Genomic DNA, 24,193 nt, shown 5'->3' on the forward strand with positions numbered 1-24,193 from the left:
AAACACACACATCAAAATAAAACCGTCAATAACAGTAAGGAAGTTTTTTGTAAAATCAAATAATGGAAAATCCAGGATGGAATGTAGCAATACCGGAGAAGGATAGTTCCTACTCACCATATAGCGGAGATGCTGAGTTGCGATAGGCACAACAAAAAGATTCACACAGTTATAGCTTTCGGCCATTAAGGCCTTTGTCAGCAGTACACACACACACACACACACACACACACACACACACACACACACACATGAGCGTGTAAACACAACTTGCACACACATCTGCAGTCTCAGGGCTGAAACTACACTGCGAGCAGCAGCACTAGTGCATGATGGGAGTGGTGACTGGGTGGGAGTAAGCAGGAGGCTGCGGCGGGGACGGGAAGGGATAGTATGGTGGGAGTGACAGACAGTGAAGTGTTGCAGTTTAGACAGGGGGCAGGAGAGAAGATGCGGACGGGAGAGGGTGTGAGTAGAGGAATGGAGAGAAATAAAAAGACTGGGTGTGGCAGTGATTGACGGCTGTGTAGTGCTGGAATGGGAACAGCGAGGGGGCTGGATGGGTGAGGACAGTGACTAACAAAGGTTGATGCCAGCAGGGTTATGGGAACGTAGGATGTATTGCAGGGAAAGTTCCCACCTGTGCAATTCAGAAAAGCTGGTGTTTTTGGGAAGGATCCATATGGTACAGGCTGTGAAGCTGTCATTGAGATGAAGGATATTACATTTGGCAGCGTGTTCAGCAACAGGAAGGTCCACTTATTTTTTGATCACAGTTTGTCGGTGGCCATTCACGCGGACAGACAGCTTGTTGGTTGTCATGCCTACATAGAATGCAGCACAGTGGTTGCAGCTTAGCTTGTAAATCACATGACTGGTTTCACAGGTTGCCCTGCCTTTGATGGGATAGGTAATGTTAGTGACCGGACTGGAGTAGGCAGTGGTAGGAGGATGTATGGGACAGGTCTTGCATCTAGGTCTGTTTCAGGGGTATGAGCCATGAGGTAAGGGATTGGGAGCAGGGGTTGTGTAAGGATGAATGAGTATATAGTGTAGGTTCGGTGGGTGGCAGAATAACATGGTAGGAGGGGTGGGAAGGATAGTGGGCAGGACATTTCTCATTTCAGGGCATGATGAGAGGTAATTGAAACCCTGGCAGGGAATGTAATTCAGTTGCTCCAGTCCCAGATGGTACTGAGTTACGAGGGGAATGCTCCTCTGTGGCCGGACTGTGGGACTTTGGGAGGTGGTGGGAGACTGGAAAGATAAGGAACGGGAGATTTGTTTTTGTACAAGGATGGGACAATAAATACGGTCAGTGAACGCTTCAGCAAGACCCTTGGTATATTTTGAGAGGGACTTTTCCCCCCCGTTGTGCGTACATTTCATCCTTTACCTACATTTCACACAAATTTGGGTGTATTTTTGTGTAATTTTTTGGACGTATTTCTATTTTCTTAAGTAATTTTTCGCATTTTTTTGCACTACCATGGATCTTTGCTCCTTCCATCTGCGTCAATACAAACAAGTTTCCTTATCCCTAGCCAGAGCCCAGTCCCACATACTGTTCCTGCGTTTTTGCTTGGCTCATGAAATCCCCCATAATGGCATTACCATCAAAATACCCATATCTGGTTGCCACCACTCTTTCCACAATGACCTTCACCTGTTCAGATTCCGTCAATCCTTATCCCTCACCAACGTAGTCCTGCAAAACCATATTAACCAAGCCCAATCCTCCTTGCAGTACCTTCCCTCCATCTGCAAAATTCTCCTGCTATGTAATCCCAAATTCCTGGGACCCATAACACATACTGAAACTCTTGCACTGCAGGAACTAGAGCAACATGCACACCACCACCTCAAAAAGCTCTCCTTCCTACTCACTTCCTACCCCGCCTCGGAGTACCACTGTCCACCACTTCTACGACCTCCAAACCTCCCTCACACTCCCTCATAGCTGACAAACCCTGTCTCACAGACCTACTACACTAGCCACATTCTCCAAAACTCTCTCCCACCACCACCCAAACCAGAACCTAAACAGACCTGCAACACAGTTATAAACCTTTCCTCCAGAAGCCTTAGTCCCACAGAAATATCAGTTCATTCCACCCCCCCCCCTCCCCCAAGTTAACTTTCCAGAATTTCTTAAACTTGAACCTTGCCCCAACATCATTCCCCAAATCCCTCAACATGCAAACTAACCTTACATCTGCAGAAAGAACTGCAATCCTCCATCTAAAAACTGATCCCGACCTTATAATCCTGCCTGCTGAGAAAGGCTCCATCACCGTTGTTGCGAACCACAAGGATATTGTGGCAGAAGGACTCCGTCAGCTGTCAGATACTTCCACCTACAAACCATGCCACAATGATCCCATTCCAGTAATCCAGCAGGAACTCCAGTCACTACTCAAATCCTTAGGCCCATCCAAGAACCTCTCCCCGCTCTCCCACCTTCTACACGCTTCCTGAAGTCCAAAAACCCAACCACCCAGGACACCCCATAGCGGCCAGTTACTGTGCCCCCACTGAGAGAATCTCTGCTCTCGTAGATTAACACCTTCAACCTATTAGCCGGAACCTATCCTCCTATATAAAAGATACTAACCATTTTCTCGACCCTCTCTCCACAGTTCCTGTTCCTTTACCACACGGTGCCCTGCTCGTCACTTTTGATGCCACCTCCCTGTACAGTAACATTCCTAATGCCCATGGCCTTACTGCTATCGAACACTACCTTTCCAGATGCCCTATGGATTCCAAACCAACAACCTCCTTGCTAGTCTCCATGACTGACTACATCCTCACCCACAATTACTTCTCCTTTGAAGGCATTACCTACAAACAAATCTGCGGTACGGCTATGGGCACCCGCACGGCACCATCCTACACTAACCTATTCATGGGCCATCTAGAGGAATTCTTCCTAAAAACCCAGAATCCTAAGCTGGTTCAGATTCATTGATGACATATTTGCTATGTGGATTGAAGGTGAGGACACCTTATTCACATTCCTCCAGAACCTCAACAACTTCTCTCCCATTTGCTTCACATGGTCCTACTCAACCCAACAAGCCACCTTCCTAGATGTTGACCTTCACATCAGAGATGGCCTCAGTACCTCTGTCCATATCGAACCTGTTAACAACCAGCAATACCTCAACTTTGATAGCTGCCACCTATTCCATACAAAGAGGTCCCTTCCGTACAGCCTAGCCACCCCTGGTTGTCGCATCTGCAGTGACGAGCAGTCCCTTTCAAATTATACCAAGGGTCTCACTGAAGCCTTCACTGACCATAATTATCCCCCCATCATTGTACAGAAACAAATCTCCCGTGCCTTATCTTTCCAGTCTCTCACCACCTCCCAAAGTCCCATAGTCCAGCCACGTAGGAGCATTCCCCTCGTAACTCAGTACCATCCGGGACTGGAGCAACTGAATTACAGTCTCTGCCAGGGTTTCGATTACATCTCGTCGTGCCCTGAAATGAGAAATGTTCTGCCCACTATCCTTCCCACCCCTCCTACCATGTTATTCTGCCACCCACCGTACCTACACTATATACTCATTCATCCTTACACAACCCCTGCTCCCAATCCCTTACCTCATGGCTCATACCCCTGAAACAGACCTAGATGCAAGACCTGTCCCATACATCCTCCTACCACTGCCTACTCCAGTCATGTGATTTACAAGCTAAGCTGCAACCACTGTGCTGCATTCTATGTAGGCATGACAACCAACAAGCTGTCTGTCCGCGTGAATGGCCACCGACAAACTGTGATCAAAAAATAAGTGGACCTTCCTGTTGCTGAACACGCTGCCAAATGTGATATCCTTCATCTCAATGACAGCTTCACAGCCTGTACCATATGGATCCTTCCCACCAACACCACCTTTTCTGAATTGCACAGGTGGGAACTTTCCATGCAATACATCCTACGTTCCCATAACCCTGCTGGCCTCAACCTTCGTTAGTCACTGTCCTAACCCATCCACCCCCCTCACTGTTCTCATTCCAGCACTACACAGCCGTCATTTCACTGCCACACCCAGTCTTTTTCTCTCCATACCGTTACTCAGCCCCTCCCCCGTCCGCATCTTCTCTCCTGCTCCCTGTCTAAACTGCAACACTTCACTGTCTGCCACTCCCACCATACTATCCCTCCCTGTCCCCGCCGCAGCCTCCTCCTTACTCCCACCCAGTCACCACTCCCATCATGCACTAGTGCTGCTGCTCGCAGTGTAGTTTCAGCCCTGAGACTGCAGATGTGTGTGCAAGTTGTGTTTGCATGAGTGAATGAGTGAGTAAGTGAGTGTGTGTGTGTGTGTGTGTCTACTGCTGACAAAGGCCTTAATGGCCAAAAGCTATAATTGTGTGAATCTTTTTGTTGTGCCTATTGAAACTCAGCATCTCCGCTTTTTTGTGAAATGTATTATAAGTTTTTTTTGTCACAACTTATACTGATTGTTTTTTAATAAGTAATAATTTTTATTCATGACAAGTGGCTCTCACTTCCAACAAACTCCTTAAATATGGAAACATCTTGGGGAAACTTAACATAATCAAATTTCTTTGTTTAAGGTGGACAGGAGGGGACCACCACTCGTGCGCGCACCCCCCCCCCCCCCCCCCCCCACACACACAGCTACCATTTCAACATATTTTTTGAGTGTTCCTCCTTTACTTATATGTTAACATAACAGCTTAGCTACACACTGCAGTGACGTCTGCCCAAAATTATTCAACATTTTTACAGCAACACTGGAATAACCACCGCTTTTACCAATTTTCTTTAATTATCCAGAATGGCTTTACTAAAAATGCTTACGTAAACAGAAGTTCAATACCTTACATTCAAACATTGGAAAATACTAGGTGGAATAACAAGAATATGAAAGGGTGGATGCTCCTCAAAACATGCAGGAGGCACTGAGAGGCAGACAGGTACAATGAAAGAGACTGCTTTATAAAATTCAAGAATCAGACTATCTCCATTAGGCTTATATCAGGATAGAGGGCGAGGAAATCCTATCCACATTCCCCAGGACCAACATCATCTTCCAATTCATTTCCACCAATCTTCTTCAGCCCAACAAACCACTTTCCTCAATGTAGATCCACCTCTCAAAGATGGCTACATCAGTACCTCTATCCACATCAAACCAAGAATAGGCCTATCTCCATTTCAACAGCAGCCACCCATTCCACATCAGCAAGTCCCTTACACAAAAATTAGCCAATTGTGACTGTTGCATCACTACTGACAAGCAGCTCCTCTCCAAGTGTGCCAAAGGTCACACCAAAGTCTTCATAGACCTAACTTAATGCGCCCCCCCTCCCCGTACACTTTGTCCAGTAACAGATCTCCTAGGCCTCATCCTCCCAGTCACCTACTACCCCCACATATCCACTGCCAGCCAAACAAACACCAGTCTCGTGACAAAGAGACACGCACATTCTCTCCGGAGTCAACTACTACTTATTGTGCCCTGAAATTAGGAATATAATGCCACCTCCTACCATAGTGGCATTCAGCCACCTATCCATCCTAAACAATATCACTGTCCAGCCATAGTCCACCTATGCTCACAACCCCTTGCACATGGCTCATATCACCGCCATAGACCCAGATGCAAGACATCTTCCACACATCCTCCCTATGCGACATACACTGGGCCTGTCACATGCATCATCCATCCCATCAAAAGACAGGCCAACCTGTGTAAGCAGCTATGTGAGCTGAAAACTTAGCCATCTACTTTCGTATGACCACTAACTAGCTGTGAAAGTTCAAATAAAACTATTTATCTGTGTCAGTCACTTTTTATTTTCTTCTACAACATGTTTCGAGAGTTTACACTCGCATCTTCAGATGGAAAACAGCAACATCTTGTTATATGTGTACCACCTGCATGCAGCTAGTAGATTGTTTTGGTTTCATTTTGCTACAAAAAGTTAACAGGCTCTTGGTATAATCATATGGCACTAAGATTGTGCATCTGAAATGGCGACTGAGTTACTTACAATCTGTTCCAGTATACAGAACCTTGCAGTTTGTCATAAATGAACATTTATGACTTTATTTTTTACACAGAAACAAAAACCACTGATATAAACACACCAAAGGTTGTAGCATTGTAAAGATAGTACTTTATCTTAGAGATCATTCATGTCTAATTTACATTGTGGATCAGAGACACAAATAGCAATTATGAAATTCTTCCTTTTTTACAACATAAAACAAAATAGATAAAGTAAGTGTGCAGACTTAGCATGAAAATACTGTTTCTCTACAGTGCTTTTTAACTTACTCCCTAGATAGAAGGCAAGAAGACTAATAATGCATCATATACCCACAAAGCTTTTAAAGCAGCTCATTGCCACTGAACAGCTTTTTCATTTCATGTGTTCTGTCCACGTTTTCTGCCGTGAATGAAAATTTCCATCTCTTCATAAAGGATTGAATTTATGGTGTTTGTTCATTTTGTGAAATGTCATTAGGATTGTCCACTATGTTATCAAAGGAATATCCTGTGTCCTGAATGCAGTAGCTATAGCAGATTTATTGGATGTGATATATCTAAATGCATTAATGTGTTCTTTGAGTCTAGTTCAAAAGCTCCATCCGGTCTGACCTACATTTTTCGTGTTGAGCATTAATTGCATTTTATCTTGTAAGAAAACCCTACACTGTGATATCAAAAGTATCCGGATACCCCCAAAATCATACGTTTCTCATATTAGCTGCATTGTGCTGCCACCTACTCCATATCAGCAACCTCAGTAGTCATTAGACATCATGAGAGAGCAGACTAGGGCGCTCCATGGAACTCACGGACTTGGAACGTAGTCAGGTGATTGGATGTCACATGTCTGTAAGTGAGATTTCCACATTCCTAAACATCCCTGATGTAACAGTGAAGTGGAAATGTGAAGGGACACATACAGCACAAAAGTGTAGAGCCGATTTCGTCAGTTGGCTGACAATTAAAGATGGTTGTAATGTATAATAGGCAGACATCATTCCAGACCATCACACAGGAATTCCAAACTGTATCAGGATCCACTGCAAGTACTATGACTGTTAGGTAGGAGGTGAGGAAACTTGGATTTCACAGTCGAGCGGCTGTTCACAAGCCACAAATCTCGCCGGTAAATGCCAAACGACGCCTCGCTTGGTGTAAGGAGTGCAAATGTTGGACAATTGAAAAGTGGAAAACCGTTGTGTGCAATGATGAATCACGGTACACAGTGTGACGATCCAGTGGCAGGGTGTGGGTATGACAAATGCTCGGTGAACATCATCTGACAGCATGTGTAACGCCAACAATAATATTTGAAGGCTGTAGTGTTGGTATAGTGTGGTCGTGTTTATCATTGAGGGGGCTTGCACCCCTTGTTGTTTTGCGTCGCACTATCACAGCACAGACCTACATTAACACCCTCTTACTTCCCGCTGTTGAAGAGCAATTTGAGAATGGCAATTGCATCTTTCAACACGATCGAGCACCTGTTGATAGTGCATGGCCTGTGGCGGATTAGTTACGCAACAGCATCCCTGTAATAGATTGGCATGCACAGAGTCCTGACCCGAGTCCTGTAGAACACCTCTGGGATGTTTTGAAACGTCCACTTCGTGCCACACCTCATTGACCAACATCGATAAATCTCCTTAGTGCAGCCCTCCATGAAGAATGGGCTGCCATTCCCCAAGGAACCTTCCAGCACATTACTGAACATATGCTCGCAAGAATGGAAGCTGTCGTCAAGGCTGTGTGGGCCAACACCATATTGAATTCCAGCATTACCAATGGAGGGCGCCACGAACTTTGAAGTCATTTTCAGCCAGGTGTCCGGATACTTTAGATCTAACAGTGTAAAGTGGAGAATTCATCTTTACTGGTTTTTGTATTGTGTGGCAGTCTATATTACCTAATTTATTGAATTTACTGTTTGTGCAATGAGCTCCTTTAGGAGCTTTGCACGTATACTAAATGGTGCACTGTATCTGTTTCTACCTCCTACTTCCCAAACCCATGTTACTGTTGCATATTTTGCAATGTAATACCTTTAAAAAGATGATGTAATGAAAGAAATAATTTCATAAATGCCGTATGTATCTCTGATCCACAATGTGTACTAGATATCAAAATCGTGGTAGGCAAAGTACCATACCTTTGTTTCGCAACAACCTTTGATATGTTAACATTCATGGTTCACATTTCAGTGTGGAAAATCAAGTAAAAAATGTTCACCTATGATGAGCTGCAGGGTTCTGTTTATTGGAACAGATTGTAATTCCCACGCCATTTCAAATGAATAAACTTAGTGCCATATAACAATAACAAGTGTCTGTTATACTTTTTGTAGCAAAATGAAACCAAAACAAAGAACTATCTGCCTCCAGCTGGTACACATATAACAAGATATTGCTGTTTTCCACCTGAGGACGAGAGTATAAACTATTGAAATTAGTCGTGGGAAAAAATAAATAGTGACTGACACAGATAAATTGTTTTATTTGAACTTTGACTGCCAAAACAGTCCAATTTTCTAAATATATATAAAAAAAGAAGAAGAAGAAGAAGAAGAAAAAAAAACAGTCCAACATTGACAACATACGGTAATTTCAAGCTGGTTACTGTGTGAACAGCTACTGCCAGACTGTGACCAAGAGAGAGCAGGATCACCAAACTGCTCAGCATGACATCTAACACAACGTGCTAGGCTCCATCTACTGTTTCACAGCCTGCGAAATATGAATTCTTTCTGTCCTCCACCTGCCTATTCCCTTCCCCTGATTTCAATCAAGGCCCCCCCCTCCCCCCCCGCTCTATCTTCAGCTCACCGGAAGGCCTTTACACCTTTTCTACCTCCCCCTCTTCCAACCTTTCCCCAAAATCACAGCCTCCTGATGATGCACCTAGAAGCCCACTACCCCGTACCCCCTGCATACTCCCACGTACAGCACATTCATGTTTCCCCATCACTGACCTGCATCTCTTCCCACCCCACACCTGTTCAGAACCCCCACTACTCACCCCAACAGAGATAACAGTTTTTCACAGACACAGTCTGGCTTTAACATTCAGAGACAACAGTGGCTATATGCGTGTGACTTGTGCTTGTGTGTCTTTTCTTGTCCAGGACTGATGAGGACTTACTCTGATAGCGGAATTTTATCTAGCAGTCTTTTTCATTGTACCTGTGTGCCACTCACCACCACCTCTATGTGGTGAGTAGCAATTTATCTTTTCCATATTATTATGACATAGAAGAAATATCGAATTTAATTGATGAAAGGAGAAAATATAAATCTTCAGTAAATGAAGCAGGCAAAAAGGAATACAAACAACTCAAAAATGATATTGACAGGAAGTGCAGAATGACTAAGCAGGTATGACTAGAGGACAAATGTAAGGATGTAGAGGCTTATCTTTGGAGAAGAGAGAACCATTTGTATGAATATCAAGAGCACAGATGGAAACCCAGTTCTAAGCGAAGAAGGGAAAGCAGAAGGGTGGAAGGAGTGTATAGAGGGCCTGTACAAGGGTGATGTACTTGAGGACAGTATTACGGAAATGTAAGCGGATGTAGATGAAGATGAAATGGGAGATATGATACTGCGTGAAAAGTGAGCACTGACCTGAGTCTAAACAAAGCCCCGGGAATAGACATCATCCCATTAGAACTACTGATAGCCCTGGGAGAGCCAGTCCCAACAAAACTCTACCACCTAGTGAGCAAGACTTATGAGACAGGCAAAAGAAGAATATAATAATTCCAATCCCAAAGAAAACTGGTGTTGACAGATGTGAAAATTACCGAACTATCAGTTTAATAAGTCACGGATGCAAAATACTAACACAAATTCTTTACAGACGAATGGAAAAACTGGTAGAGGCCGACCTCAGGGAAGATCAGTATGGATTACGTAGAAATATTCGAACACGTGAGGCAATTCTGACCTTACGACTTATCTTAGAGGAAAGATTAAGGAAAGGCAAACCAACATTTCTAGCATTTGTAGACTTAGAGAAAGCTTTGGACAATGTTGACTGGAATATCCTCTTTCAAATTCTGATGGTTGCAGGGGTAAAATACAGGGAGCAAAAGGCTATTTACAATTTGTACAGAAACCAGATGGCAATTACAAGAGTCGATGGGCATTGAAGGGACGCAGTGGTCGGGAAGGAAGTGAGACAGGGTTGTAGCCTCTTCCCGATGTTATTCAATCTGTATATTGAGCAAGCAGTAAAGAAAACAAAGGAAAAATTCGGGGTAGGTATTAAAATCCCTGGAGAAGAAATAAAAAATTTGAGGTTCGCCGATGACATTAGTTCTGTCAGAGACAGCAAAGGACTTGGAAGAGCAGCTGAACGGAATGGACAGTGTCTTGAAACAAGGATATAAGATGAACATCTACAAAAGCAAAACGAGGATAAGGGAATGTAGCCGAATTAGGTTGGGTAATGATGAGGGTATTAGATTAGGAAATGAGACACTGAAAGTAGTAAAAGAGTTTTGCTATTTGGGGAGCAAAATTACTGATGATGGTCGAAGTAGAGAGGATATAAAATTTAGACTGGCAATGGCAAGGAAAGCATTTCTGAAGAATAGAAATTTGTTAACATCGAGTATAGATTTAAGTGTCAGGAAGTCATTTCTGAAAGTATTTGTATGGAGTGTAGCCATGTATGGAAGTGGAACATGGACGATAAATAGTTTGGACAAGAAGAGAATAGAAGCTTTCGAAATGTGGTGCTACAGAAGAATGCTGAAGATTAATGGGTAGTTGTTTGACAAGAAGAAGGGACCGGTTGGTACGACATGTTCTGAGGCATCAAGGGATCACAAATTTAGCATTGGAGGGCAGCATGGATGGTAAAAAACGTAGAGGGAGACCGAGAGATGAATACACTAAGAAGATTCAGAAGGCTGTAGGCTGCAATAGGTACTGGGAGATGAAGCTTGCACAGGATAGAGTACCATGGAAAGCTGCATCAAACCAATCTCAGGACTGAAGACCACAACAACAACATATTCAGTTAGAAATACTTCAGTGACAGTCTTTCAAGATACAAAAATATCTGTTGTTCCATATCCACTAATAGAACTGCACATATTCAAAACTTGCAGTATACTGTAACACTATGATATTGCACCTGTTAATTCATGGGTGTGGTACTAGCTTCTTACTAGGAGAAAGTAACTTACTTCAACAGAAGAACTCAGTATGTTACAATTGTTTAGAATATAATAGGCAGTGCACACAAATGTGTTGACCTAAATAACACAAAAGGTAAATACCATATACATCACACAATTATAAAAACTCAATTGTATATATTGATGAATACCCTTTAAAATGAATTCAAATTCATCCAATTTGTAGATAATGCGCCTAACAAAAGGCTAGTGACTCTCACCAGGCTGAAACTTGGGTCATTTATTTCTCATTGTTGATCAACGACGAAAAAATTCTGTGAAGAAAATTTTATAGACTGACATCACTTAAAAACAAAGAAATGTCACATTTTTGCATGGTTTCTGACATTAAAAATTTTCACAGTAGGCGATTCACCTCTCTCAACATGGCTTCCGTTGCTTTTGCTATGCATGTGCTGATTTACCGATTGCAAATGATCATATACGGTAGCTACATATAGTTGTAAGTTAAATAGAACATAGCCAAAACGGTTGGTTGGTTGGCTGGTTTGGGGAAGGAGACCAGACAACGTGGTCATCGGTCTCATCGGATTGGCGAAGGATGGGGAAGGAAGTCGGCCGTACCCTTTCAGAGGAACCATCCCGGCATTTGCCTGGAGTGATTTATGGAAATCATTAGCCAAAACGAACACCGGTCTAAAGCTTGCTGATGTCCAACACCTTACACAGGATCATATTACCAAAGAAGACTGAGGTAAAATGTGTAAAGTACAGGGAGGAGATACAGATCATTGTGCTAAGAAATATGTTAGGAATATTGCAGTGGAATGAATTTTAACATGGCTGAGTGAAAACACTGAGGTGAACTCTCATCAGAATGAGAACAAATTTAGCCATGTATAAAATCTGAAACAAAATTCAGCATTTAACTGCTGTTAATTCATCATGCTAATAATGTTTCTACCAGAGTGCATACATAGTTTTTTATATCTCATCTGTAGAATTAAACGCATTTTTATGTTTATCTTTCAGTGCCTCTAACATACTACAGTTTCCTGAACATTTTTGTATGCTGTACATCGTGTTTATGGTGATGTTTGCAGTTCTGACACATCTGTAAAAACTGTAAATTCAATCTTTTCCAGAAGCAGGGCACTTCTCAGGCTTATAAAGGCAAGCTGTCAGAAGAAGTATTGTGATGCTAATACACAATGGGCACTAAAAGCCTATTAAATAGAGGCAAAACAATTTCACCCCTCTTACAGTATTTTATTATTTTTTTCTCCCTCAAAACTTTTATGTTTTCATAATATAATATATATTGTGTGTACATGTTAGTATTTCTGTTTTATAAAAAGGTTGAGTTGAAAAAATGATCCCATTTTTAAAATTTCTTTTAACATCTTTTTTACTTTTGTTTTGTAATAACAGGCAAAAATCTTTTTTTTTTTGAGTGATTCAATCATATTATATGACTAAAAATATGAGAATTTTTAGAATTTTTAATAGTATTTGAAATGAACACTAACTGGTAATTCTGTAACTTGATGAGATGATCTTGACTTTCCTAGTTTTGAGGCAACCAGTGTAACAGGTTATGCTAAGGAGAACATTTTGTTACCTGGGAATACTCTGTTGGAAAATCTGGGTAGTCAATCTCTTGTGACTGGGACCGACGGAAGCCACCTGCTCCTCTGCCAATTCCTCTTATATTTCCACGTAGTCCACGGCCCCGGTACCTTGGTGCTGCTCCTCTACCACCTCTGTAATGTGGCTGATAACCTCTCTCAGATGCATCGAAATGATGCCAGTGATTTTCATTATCATGATGGCCGAAATTCTCTGATCCTGCCAGACATAAGTCATAAATGTAACAATATATGAAATCTTGCTACTCACTTTATTACAAAAATTATAATTACTATCATGCTGCAAAGAATTCTGTACTCACCTACATATTACGATAACATGCAGAATCTGTTGCATCATGTTGAAAAACAATACTAAATACAGTTGATTCAGTTCAAGGTCAAGTGCATGAACAATGAGTACGTCAACTGATCTTTATAGAGTTTTCATGAGCTGCCATGGAGAAAATTACATATTTTCTGTTCCAAGTAGACAGAGACAATATTTCCAGGCAGAGTACAAACAGTTCAGTTAGTTGATCAAAAATTTATTTACCCTGTTTCAAAAGTTCTTGCAAATATTATGAAACAGTGAAACAATGTAGACAGAGTCGATACTAGTACTCATTACGTAGCCACTGTGATAGTTAATTTTTAATTTTGTCATTGGCATCTTATTTATGGAATTAAGTTCATTCGTATATGGTACATCAAAATCGTCTGTACCATTGCAATCTGCTACAGAAAACATTTAAACAAACATTAAAAAATATATACTTATGATTTCTTTCTGATGGAAGTCTGATAAATACAATTCTTTCAATTGTATAATGACTGGAATAATAACTACGTCATTCCTTCACTGTGGAAATTCTCAACACAGAGTATAAATAACCATTGTCATCCATATGGTTCTTACTGCACGATAAAGGCTGCATATGTGTATTTCCACACACTATGGTCTTCAGCTACATGCACATACCCACACTTCTCATGCATATTTTTTAATGTCATCTCACAAATTTCATTAGGTCACCATCTTTAATATCTTTAAATCCAGTAAAGCACTTCCTTCATCCACATACCAAACTGTTTGCTTGTCTACATGTTCTGTCCAATTCTGTTTCAATTTAATGACAGCAATAATTATTTTCTCTACTTCACTGTACTCCATAATCTGTTTGTTTCCCTGTCTTTCCCACAGTGCATCTAACTAGTGCTTGCTGAGCAGCCTGCAGATTTTGAATAACTCAAAACTGATAACAAACACCAATTGCAAACTTTTTCAAACTATTTTTGTTTATTAATTTGTGTGTCAATCCACTCATCTTAAACTAGCCCAAACATAAACATCTTGTAAAAAGCTTCTACAATTTCACTATTAACTTTTAAAATCTCCTTTTTATCATGTGCAATATACATTATTTTAGTCTTCTTACAGTCAATTTTCAGGTCTACTATCGAAGTTCCTCTACTGAGCCCTTCCAATTTTTGTTGCCTGTCATTTGCACTACATGAAAATCTTATGTCAGCAGCACAAATAATGTTCTCACATGTTCCATTACGACTTATACATTCTTCATTTACCCAAATTAAGAATCTGATAAAGGCATGCATATTACTTTTGATTCTGCAGCTTGTTCTTGTTTCACTCCTACTTTGAATTTTTCACTACCTTGACAAAATGTAATGGAGGCCATAGCAGTGACGTATCTTCTTCAGTACATATCATTGCCCCCCCCCCCCCCCCTTTTCTTTCTTTCAATGGCTGCTTGAACAAATTTTGATGACACTGGGGGGAAAAAAAAAGGAGAGAGAGAGAGAGAGAGAGAGAAAAAAAGAAAAAGAAAAAAATGGTCAGTCATAAAAATGAATTTGAAAATTGTCCGCTACCAAACCCAGCATTTGTTTTATTAACTGACGGTAATCCGAGGGAGGGAATTAACAGGTTTATAGTTGTGTTTCTTGTTTGTCTCTTCTTTTTTTGTTTTGGGGAAATCCTCTCCTCTGCAGACAACATATATAATTTTGCAGTACCCTTTTGTATTACTTTCCCATTACCTCTAACCATTTCAACTGAAACATTATGATCTTCTAGTGCCTAATTTTTCTCCATGTGTCAAGTGGCTGTGTGTGTGTGTGTGTGTGTGTGTGTGTGTGTGTGAGAGAGAGAGAGAGAGAGAGAGAGAGAGAGAGAGAGAGAGAGAGAGAGAGACTGCAATGCATATGCAATACTGTTATTTGCCGTGTCATCTGCAGGCTTATAGGGTTAAATATGATGTCAACACAACACACATTTGTTTGTTTTCTTCAAATTCTCATTGTTTTCATTTGCGTTTTTGGCAAATTTTTCATTACTTACGTCTTCTCAGACTCCTGCAAAATATTTCTTCCAAATGTTCTCCTTTTATTGTTTACTTGATACTCTCTCCTCATTAATATCTGCTTTCCACATTTGAGATGTGTGTCTTTTGCTTTCTTTGCACCTGCAACAAGTTTTGCTGTTTGGATAAGTGTCTATTTTAAATAACTGCCTCACATTTTGTCTCTGTCTGTGCAACTTCCATTTTTTACAATGTTGACCATGTTGCTTCATTTAATCTGGTATACCTCCACATATTCTTAAAGTATCATAATCTGTATTTCTGGATTCTTCTTGACAAATGTTTCTTTCTCGAGTAACTTTACTCTCCATCTTATGAATCTATGGTAATTTGTAATTCAACAGTGGTTTAATAACAACATTCACATTCCCACTAATTCTTTGTGGAGTACATTCCAGAGAGTCCCTACTCTAAGAGGGAAGTTTCAAGTAACAGTGCATTTTAGGCAAATAGTGAGAATAACCCTTATTCCATATTTTCATGTGGTTCTGCAGTCTTAGCAAAACAGTTAATTGAAAGAAGGCATTGGGTTTCTGATTAATTTATTAAAATTTATATTCAACCATTTTTCAACTCGTATGACACTATCTAGAGACAAAATGTCAAATACACACATAGCTGTACCCACTTCTCATTTCATGTACAGAGTATTTCCTCATATCTTTTTCGTGGAAACCAACCCACGAAAACAGAAAAAAAACAACTATTATAATTGGCTACTGTCATTAAAGCATGAGTTAATAAGGATGTATTTAATGTGAAATCAATATACTTAAATGCTACACTTTATAAACTACTGCCCAGTAATTTGTCTGGAAGCACTTTACGTGACAAAATGTTTAAGCTAAACAAGAGGGTTATAATGGAAATACTGGAAATTGCAGAAAGAAAAACACTGAAGAAAATTTCAAGACCAGTTAAAGAGTAAACATAATAAAGAAGACATAATAACAGCAAACTTCATATATAGTTTCTATGGCCACAGCCAAAGGAAATCCCAACAGTCTGACAAAAAGACCGTTGCCTTATTTTGGTAAATTAAAAATGGATAACACATGGTGCAAAGAAACTGGAAGGGACATGAAGGAACTTTGAATTACTCCATAATACACTGGTGAATGACTGCCAAACAAGAAATTACAAGATTCCAAAGACTGAATATTTCCATGAAAACACAGATCTGTAGTCACCTGGAGAGAAACATCAAGAAATATGGAAGAATGGAGAAACAATTGAAATAAACTTAGTCCACAGTGACTCATACTTAAATGAAGAAATAGCTATTGATGCTTGTTCATGAAACAAAAACTTAAAGGGTAACATTATAACAACTTTGGAATAGTTGTTGCTAAAATTCAGTTCTATAGGTTGGCTCCACTGAAAAAGTACCAGTGGACTTTATACTGCTGCACTAATCTTCTACGGGTATGTTTATAGATTTGTGTATTGACAGTTGCAACAAAATCAATATTATAATTAGTTAAAATGAGAACAGTAATTAATTATTAATAATTAGTACTTCTCTCTCAATGCTTACACATGACATCAATTAAATAAGGTTTCAAGGAAAGTATGGAACAATAATAACCATCATCTTTTATCGTACACATTTGGTCGGGTAACACACCGCATCTCCATCATCGGTTTTAAGGTAGGGCGACTGTTTAAATTGGCCATCAGATCTACAATTTACGACCTTTTCTGGGATCATTTGTTGGGAAAATGGTTGATATGTTTTACACTTTTTTACGTACTCCAATAACGGTTTCACGTTGTAGCAAATCTCTTCATTTCTCTTTCTGTCCTAATTTGTGTATCCTGCTGTCTGGCATGTTAACATTCTTAGCTCTTACATCTGTCTTCAATAAAAACAGTAGCTTAAATCCAAGATATTTAAATTCTTTAATTTTTCTAAGACGATTGTTATTTATACAGATTTTGCTCGGCATGGGGTTCTCTCTAAATTTTTCTAATTTATTTATCAGCTGATACGGCCACTTAGTATTTATTAGAAATATTTTTAACCTTGCTGATAGTATTTGAAGTCTGTTGCAACTTTTATTACTGGTGATAAATGTCTTTTACTTATTAGTTATTAACTGACCGACCCTACCAGAGCATTGAGTTTTTAAGTTTTTACAGGAGATTTATGCTATGTTGCCAGACCACGTATAGTCTGTAATGACATAAAGAAGCTGTGAAAAATTTTCAATATGAACATTAAGTTTCCACAGTAGACTTAAAAGTGGTTTTTGCAGGGTGTATCATTTTCTCCAGACTGCGGAGGCAAGGGTATTTTAATTCTTTCCCATTCATTTTGTTTGTGGACTTTTCATATCAACTTCATCTTCTGTAGTATCTATCTTTACATAATGCCCAATAACATATTAATAAATAACAAGTAACACTCCCTCAACCCCCCCCCCCCCCCCCATCCCGAATTATTCCCAATTCAAACTCTGAAGAGGGTTTACTGACTACAACACATAATTACACTGAAATAATACCACACTGAGAACAATACTAAGGTATCAAACAACACTGAGACTGTAAGAACACCTTACATACAATCATAATCTCGTCTCTATCACATGTGTAAACAACCACATGTTCCTTCAAGCACCGATACGTTACATATATGCAAGTACACTTATTACTCCAAGTATTGTGCTTTGGTTTTTGACACTATATATAGTGTGCATCAAAGCTGGGACAATTTCTAACTGGTATTTTCAGCAGGTCATTATAGCAGCAACACATGCAAGAAATCTATATGACATCCCAACTACTCACACACGCATGAAGTGTGTCAACACTTCCATAACACTATAACTGTGTTGCTAAACACATTTAACGACATGATTCTACACAGCATTACTTGCTTGCAAGTGATAACTTTTTTCACACTGATCATGTTATTTGTCAATGTCAGCACAAATTTTAGATGTAGGGATGTAACACGGTCACATTCTTCACTCAAATGAGGCTTTTGACATAGTTCCACACTACTGTCAACTTAGTAGGAGATATGGTAAGATGTGCAATGCTACTTTCTTTGTCAGGTGAAATTTAATGCATTAATTTCCACAACAGAAGCAATTTAATACCAGGTGCCTTATAAAAACTTGATACTATCACTGTTGCATAAAAAATGCAAATTGTGTAGATTCCATTTCCATTCAACACTTGTAGTGAGTGAAATGTGTGGATGAAAGAGTTGTAGGCAAGCTGACAACTCATACAAATTTTACATAGATCCTGTGTAACAACAGTATTCAGAGACAAAAATTAAATTGTGTACGACTGGTCGTGACGATACAAAACTTTCGAGATTAACATCACTAAAATGTATGCCCACCTGGAGTGATTATGAAGTTCTATTAATAATGAAAAATGGGTGAAAGTAATTTTCTGAATCTGTGAAAACTGCACACTCACTCACCAAGCAGTCAAATGTATATTCAAAGCCATTTTTAAATAATAAACCATACCTCTGGATCCACACGACTTGACTTACAGTCAACTACACCCACCTCAATAAAATACGTCTTGCTCAGGGACATAGATATCAGTACAACTTTTTCTATGTTGGGAAAAGAAAGTAATTTTTTAAGCTCATCACAGTAAGGTCAAGGTATTTAATTTTACCTTAAAAGAGAAGAGGCAGCCCAAAATATTTATATGAATTCTTTAGGACTTAATCAGAATATGTACTAACTTAACTGACATTCAAAGTACAAGCAAAATTGTCAAAGTTATGAAAACTGAATAAAGCCATACTCATAACTATTCCCAAAACATGTTCGCTGGTAATATTCTTTTATCAAACATATCAAATTGAGGAAAACTTCTAACTAAAAACCACAGTCCCAAATACCACCAAAGCCTTTAATTTAAATATCAGTATATGTATTCCCTCTATTAAATCTTTAACTTTGCATTTCATCGTCAACCTACTCACTAAACCCTTTCCTCAACACCTTCAAACATTTATCCATTAGCTTCTAACAGGAAGGCCAGAATAATGAAACCTTGACATTATGAATCATCCACTCATCTCCTTTTAGCTTCATGAAATTTCCACTTTTTGGAATGTGCACAACAACTGGAAGCAAGACTCCACTAATTCACGTTCCCCACTCAACGAAGCACACACATATTACTACTCACTAGTGATAATAGAAAAACATCATAGTATTTAATTTTTTATCAGAAGAAGAAGGGCAGGAATGAAGGATACACAGTGGGAAGGGAAAGGGAGAGTGAGTGAGAAACACTAAGTTAAAAGATTACACAGTACTATGCATTGTTAATATTTTGTTTAGCACATAATCATGCTTCATATTAAACATCAAATCACACAAATGTGTCATTATTACACACTGAAAGCATCTGTTTGCCCTCCAATTGGTGGAAGTTTGTTAAAATGGTAAGCGAGGGGGATCAAACAGTTTAGTTTATTAATATTTCATTACCGCGACACTGAAAAATATTGTCTAATACTGGCCAAGGACAAATTAAAATTTACAATACACAAAGAAAGTTAAAGTATGATAGCTAAAAAATGTATTTTAACAGTTTCATAGTTACCATAATCGGCACTCCGCTCTCTGTAGTAAGCACCTCGAAATTTTGGAGAATGGTCTCGTTTGCCAGGAGCCTTCATGTCGATATCAAGTGGCACCCACTTCTGTTTAGGGTCTGGTTAAAGAAAAAAAGGTGGAAAATGTTTCAAAACCCAACCCAAGTTAATTACTTTTATTTGACTTATATAAAAAGTGAGATCCTTCATAGAAAGCTGGGGATTTGTTTCAATAATTTGTCTCATTGACTTCTAACAATCGGCACTTAATATACATAATTTTCCTCAATCCTAAATTGCATCCACTAGCAGTAGTATTAAAATACACTTTTGCTATAACTGAAAAGTGGAAAAGTGGTATGTCTCATTAAACACAAAATTGGAAATTCTCTTCTCACTAAATGTCATAATGTACTGAACACAAAGACAGGCATGTTAAGAAAACATCATTAGCCTAGGAGCAGAGTCAGTCTAGGGAAAACTAGCCAAACAAGCAAGTGGCACATTGGAGAAATTACAGTACTGCTTTACGAGACAATTGTCACTTACAACAAACTTTTTTTTAAACACAGAATTAGTAATACAAACATAATACAGGAAGAAATGTGTTATTCTCACTTAAGGGCATTACTAAGCATGAAACTGACAATGTTAAAGAGACAAATTGCATGAAAACTTACTTTTTTTTGCAGCTGCTGGTACACTGTTTGATCTCCGGTTTTCTTCTGCTCCAGACATTGAACCATTCAGACTTGAAGTCCTCTGCTCAATCTTTTTACATTCCTGCTTCTTTCGCTCTACTTTTTTGTCATCAGTTTCCAAGCAATTACCATTTTCTACACTGGGTGTATTCTGCTGTTGTGGACTGTTTACTTTTGCACTGCCAATGTTCTTTATCATTTGGGCTGGACTTGTATGGACTTTCTTCTGTGTCAGAACATATTCAAAATGAAATACAAATATAAGCACATAGCTCAGAAATGAAATAATTAAAAACAAATATGTCTTCAATGCAAAATGCTCAGTGACAAAGATTTCAGCACTTTTCCTATGCTGGGAAAAGAAGACAGTAACTGTAGCTCATCACAGACAACAAATACTACTGTATCACATTCTTGTGTCAACAAATGTAGTTTACTGAGTCCAACAGGAAATTTACTAAATTCAAATACCGTGTTTCTGCACAGTGAGATGTCATATGTCCTTGAATCCGCCCCATCATATAAACAGGCACCACCATAACTTCCATCCCTTTACAGAAATGATACTGAGTTGCCCAGAGTTTCCTGAGAAGACCGAACCCATTTACACAGTTTGTAGGATCAAGTGTCGAGGTGAGAATCTGGTGGAGTAACCTTCTGCAAAACCTCTCTCCATTCTTGACACACATCATATATAAGAGCTGCATCTTGCATCGGTCAGTGTAGTTTTCTGGATTAAATGTGCTGGCAGGTACATTCTGTAGCTGATTATACAGAAGTGAGTTCTGATAAGTTGCACACTTTTGGAATACACTTTCAGCTGCTTTTTGCCCAATTGATGGTGGTGCAATATTACATAACATGACAGCCACGGAAGTGGTGCTGATTTAGTAGTGCCGCTAATTATTCTCATTGCCCGATTTAGCCTATCATCAGCTTTGCAGGCATTTGCACAGTTCTCCCAGATTGGAGCACAGTTCTCTACCGTAGAGTGAACTGATGCCAATGAAACAGTACAAAGAGCACACACATTTGCACCCCATTCTGGCCCAGCTACTTTTCTAATATCAAAGCAGATCACATTTTCGAAGTTGTACCTATTGTTACTACCTCAAAATTTGACAACAGGTACAACCTTGAACATGTGTGACCTGAATATCGAAGGAATCGCTATGTACAATGAAGGTGGTAGAGTATTTTGACCAGGTGGAGCACGTAATGTACTTATACTGTAGGCAATAACACATACATTACATTGTTTCCAAGTATGGCTGCCTATGAACTGTTCATGAAACACAAGCAAGCAAGAAGATGTGGATCCATGTTGACAACTGTTGGTAATTATTCAAGATAATGTATCCACCATAAAATTTTCTATGTAAAAATATTTTTCTCACCCTGTTTCCCAATCACTAGCAGCCAAACAGAGAGTAAAGAATACTGCTGCAGCCAAAAAAAAACCACTTGAAAATAAATCTGTAATTGGGGCGATGGAAAAACACACACACACACACACACACACACACACACACACACACACACACACACAGAGAGAGAGAGAGAGAGAGAGAGAGAGAGAGAGAGAGAGAGAGAGAGAGAGATGGGAGCAACTTGTTTCCTTCTAAAACAATCCTTTACACTATTTTGATTTTTCAGGGAAACTCATTTACATGTCGTTTATCATGAATGTGTAGTCTTGATGTGAAATATTGTGAATTACAACAAAAAGGTAGTACTTTAAGAATATATCTAACAACATTATAGTGTAACTTACAAGGCAGCTAGAAAAGCAATACCTTACAATCAGATGCAATTTTATTCAAGAAAAGAATAATGGGAATATCTGAGTCAATCTGCTTTTTATAGTTTTGCTTGAAAAGAAATCACTTAATCTTCACAGTTAAGTCCGTGGTAAAGTTGAAGATAAAAGGAGTAAAAGATATTACATTGGCAGCAATGAAATTGTACCGATAGGCAGTTGCTGGTATCAGGGACCTTGTAATATCTAATATACCTTCCCCGTTATTGGCAGGAATCAATTAGTTAGTAAAATTCTTTTGGGCAGTGGACTGTGTCTGTCATATTGTAAATGTGGGCTCCTGTTGCGAATAACCTCACTCATGTATGTAAAGCTACGAACTCAAATCAGTGATAGATTGCGTTGCATAATTTAACTCCTGTACATCACTAAATGTTTGCAAGATTGCACAATTCTGCAACATCCTAAAAGAAAAGGCGTTTTCAACAACTCTCCGTTAATGGTAGTTTAGTCTGTGTTATGGAAGTTTTTCAATAAATTATGTGATTGGTGAAGTATCATACTTTCTTAAAAACAAGGTTACAGCTATGGTCAAAGGCAAGTGAACACAGAAAGACGAAACAGAATTCAATCTGAAACTATGCAGAAGTCAACTGCAGTCCCACTAGGCAAGCAGTAAGGTATCTTGCTCAGAGACATTGATTTCAGCATAACTCTTCCTATGTTGGGAAAAGAAGACAATTGTTTAATCTCATCACAGCATGTAGATACCACTGCCACCTCTATCTTGAGACTTACAAACCATGCACAAAAACAGTAAAACCCATTTTAATTATGTGTGGGAAATGGTAATTATAGATTGATTAAGCTGACTTCTAATGTACATACTGTTTGGTGTTGTAGTGGTTTTTAATCTAATGACATGACAACAATGAAATTGTGCCAATAATTTTATGAGATTTTGGCATATGTATTTTAAAACACAATTTCTTTATGACCATGAAGAGCTGAGACACTTCATTTTAATGATACACAGTGTATGCTCAAAAAGTGACTTTAGCAAGTTTGATTCATACCATCAATAATAAGTAAAATGCCAGTATAGTGTGTGACTAAAATAAAATTTACCTCTGAACGTCCCAATGTTGGCCAGTCATCCACATCAGTGAAACTGCCTTCCTGAAAATTAAGATTGACTTAGTATCGCGCATTTTTCTCCTCTCCTATTGGGAGTCTCATTTGCCAGTCAGAAGTCTTATTCAAACAAGAGGACACAAATTACGTTATCGAAACATTTCTCATTTTAAGTGAAGTATAGGTCGAAAACATGTAAGGAATTTCATAACGGCAAGAATTACTTTAAAAATAGACAAAACATATGTTATGAAAATTATTCAAAAGTATCACCAATGTGCTTGGGTCAAATTGAAGACAAGCGTTACGTAGGGAGGTGGAGGGGTGGGGGGGTGGGGTGGGGGGGATGCTACCAGTTAAGGGGAAATTTTAATGCAAAAAAAGGGTCAAAAACTAACGAGTAACTGTTCAAATATAATGTTAGAAGCGAAAGACAACGTACTTTCACAAAATTTGCTGAGACATACTATTACTTTGTCATTAAGAAAATTAACTTGAGAAAGACGAGCGAGGCTACATGTGAAATTGATAATGTTTTACCATACAAGGAAACCTTACAGAATGGTAAGATCCTAAACAAATTCAGAATGAAAGTTAATAACAGAACCTTATGATGTAGAGTATATGTAGAGATTTGAGGTTATGAGCAGTGTATAAATCAATTAGAACAAATTCACTGTATTAGAAAATTAAGATACTAAGGACAAAGATACTTATAAAACCAGCAAACGTTGTTACAAGTATGAAAAGAGCAAAAGAAAAAACTTTTAATGGGACAAGGCAGCCATTAACGAGGAGGTAACAGTTATAAACGAACAATAGGA

At 39.1% G+C, this 24,193-nt stretch overlaps 1 protein-coding gene across 4 annotated transcripts in view; it reads right to left on the bottom strand.

Annotated features, from left to right (window-relative positions):
- The window catches only part of LOC126282237 (la-related protein 1B), a 142,292-nt gene that overhangs the window by 64,916 nt on the left and 53,183 nt on the right, over positions 1-24,193 (bottom strand). For 2 of the 4 annotated variants that reach the window (XM_049981820.1, XM_049981823.1), the window contains 4 exons: positions 23,364-23,414; positions 20,456-20,702; positions 19,784-19,894; positions 12,803-13,029 (listed from right to left, as the gene is read on the bottom strand). In XM_049981820.1, the coding sequence (XP_049837777.1) occupies positions 12,803-13,029; positions 19,784-19,894; positions 20,456-20,702; positions 23,364-23,414 (636 nt within the window). The remainder of the gene's footprint in view (positions 1-12,802; positions 13,030-19,783; positions 19,895-20,455; positions 20,703-23,363; positions 23,415-24,193) is intronic. The other 2 variants (XM_049981821.1, XM_049981824.1) reach the window with 1 other exon arrangement.

Source organism: Schistocerca gregaria, chromosome 7, assembly GCF_023897955.1.
Source record: "Schistocerca gregaria isolate iqSchGreg1 chromosome 7, iqSchGreg1.2, whole genome shotgun sequence".
NCBI lineage: Eukaryota > Metazoa > Arthropoda > Insecta > Orthoptera > Acrididae > Schistocerca > Schistocerca gregaria.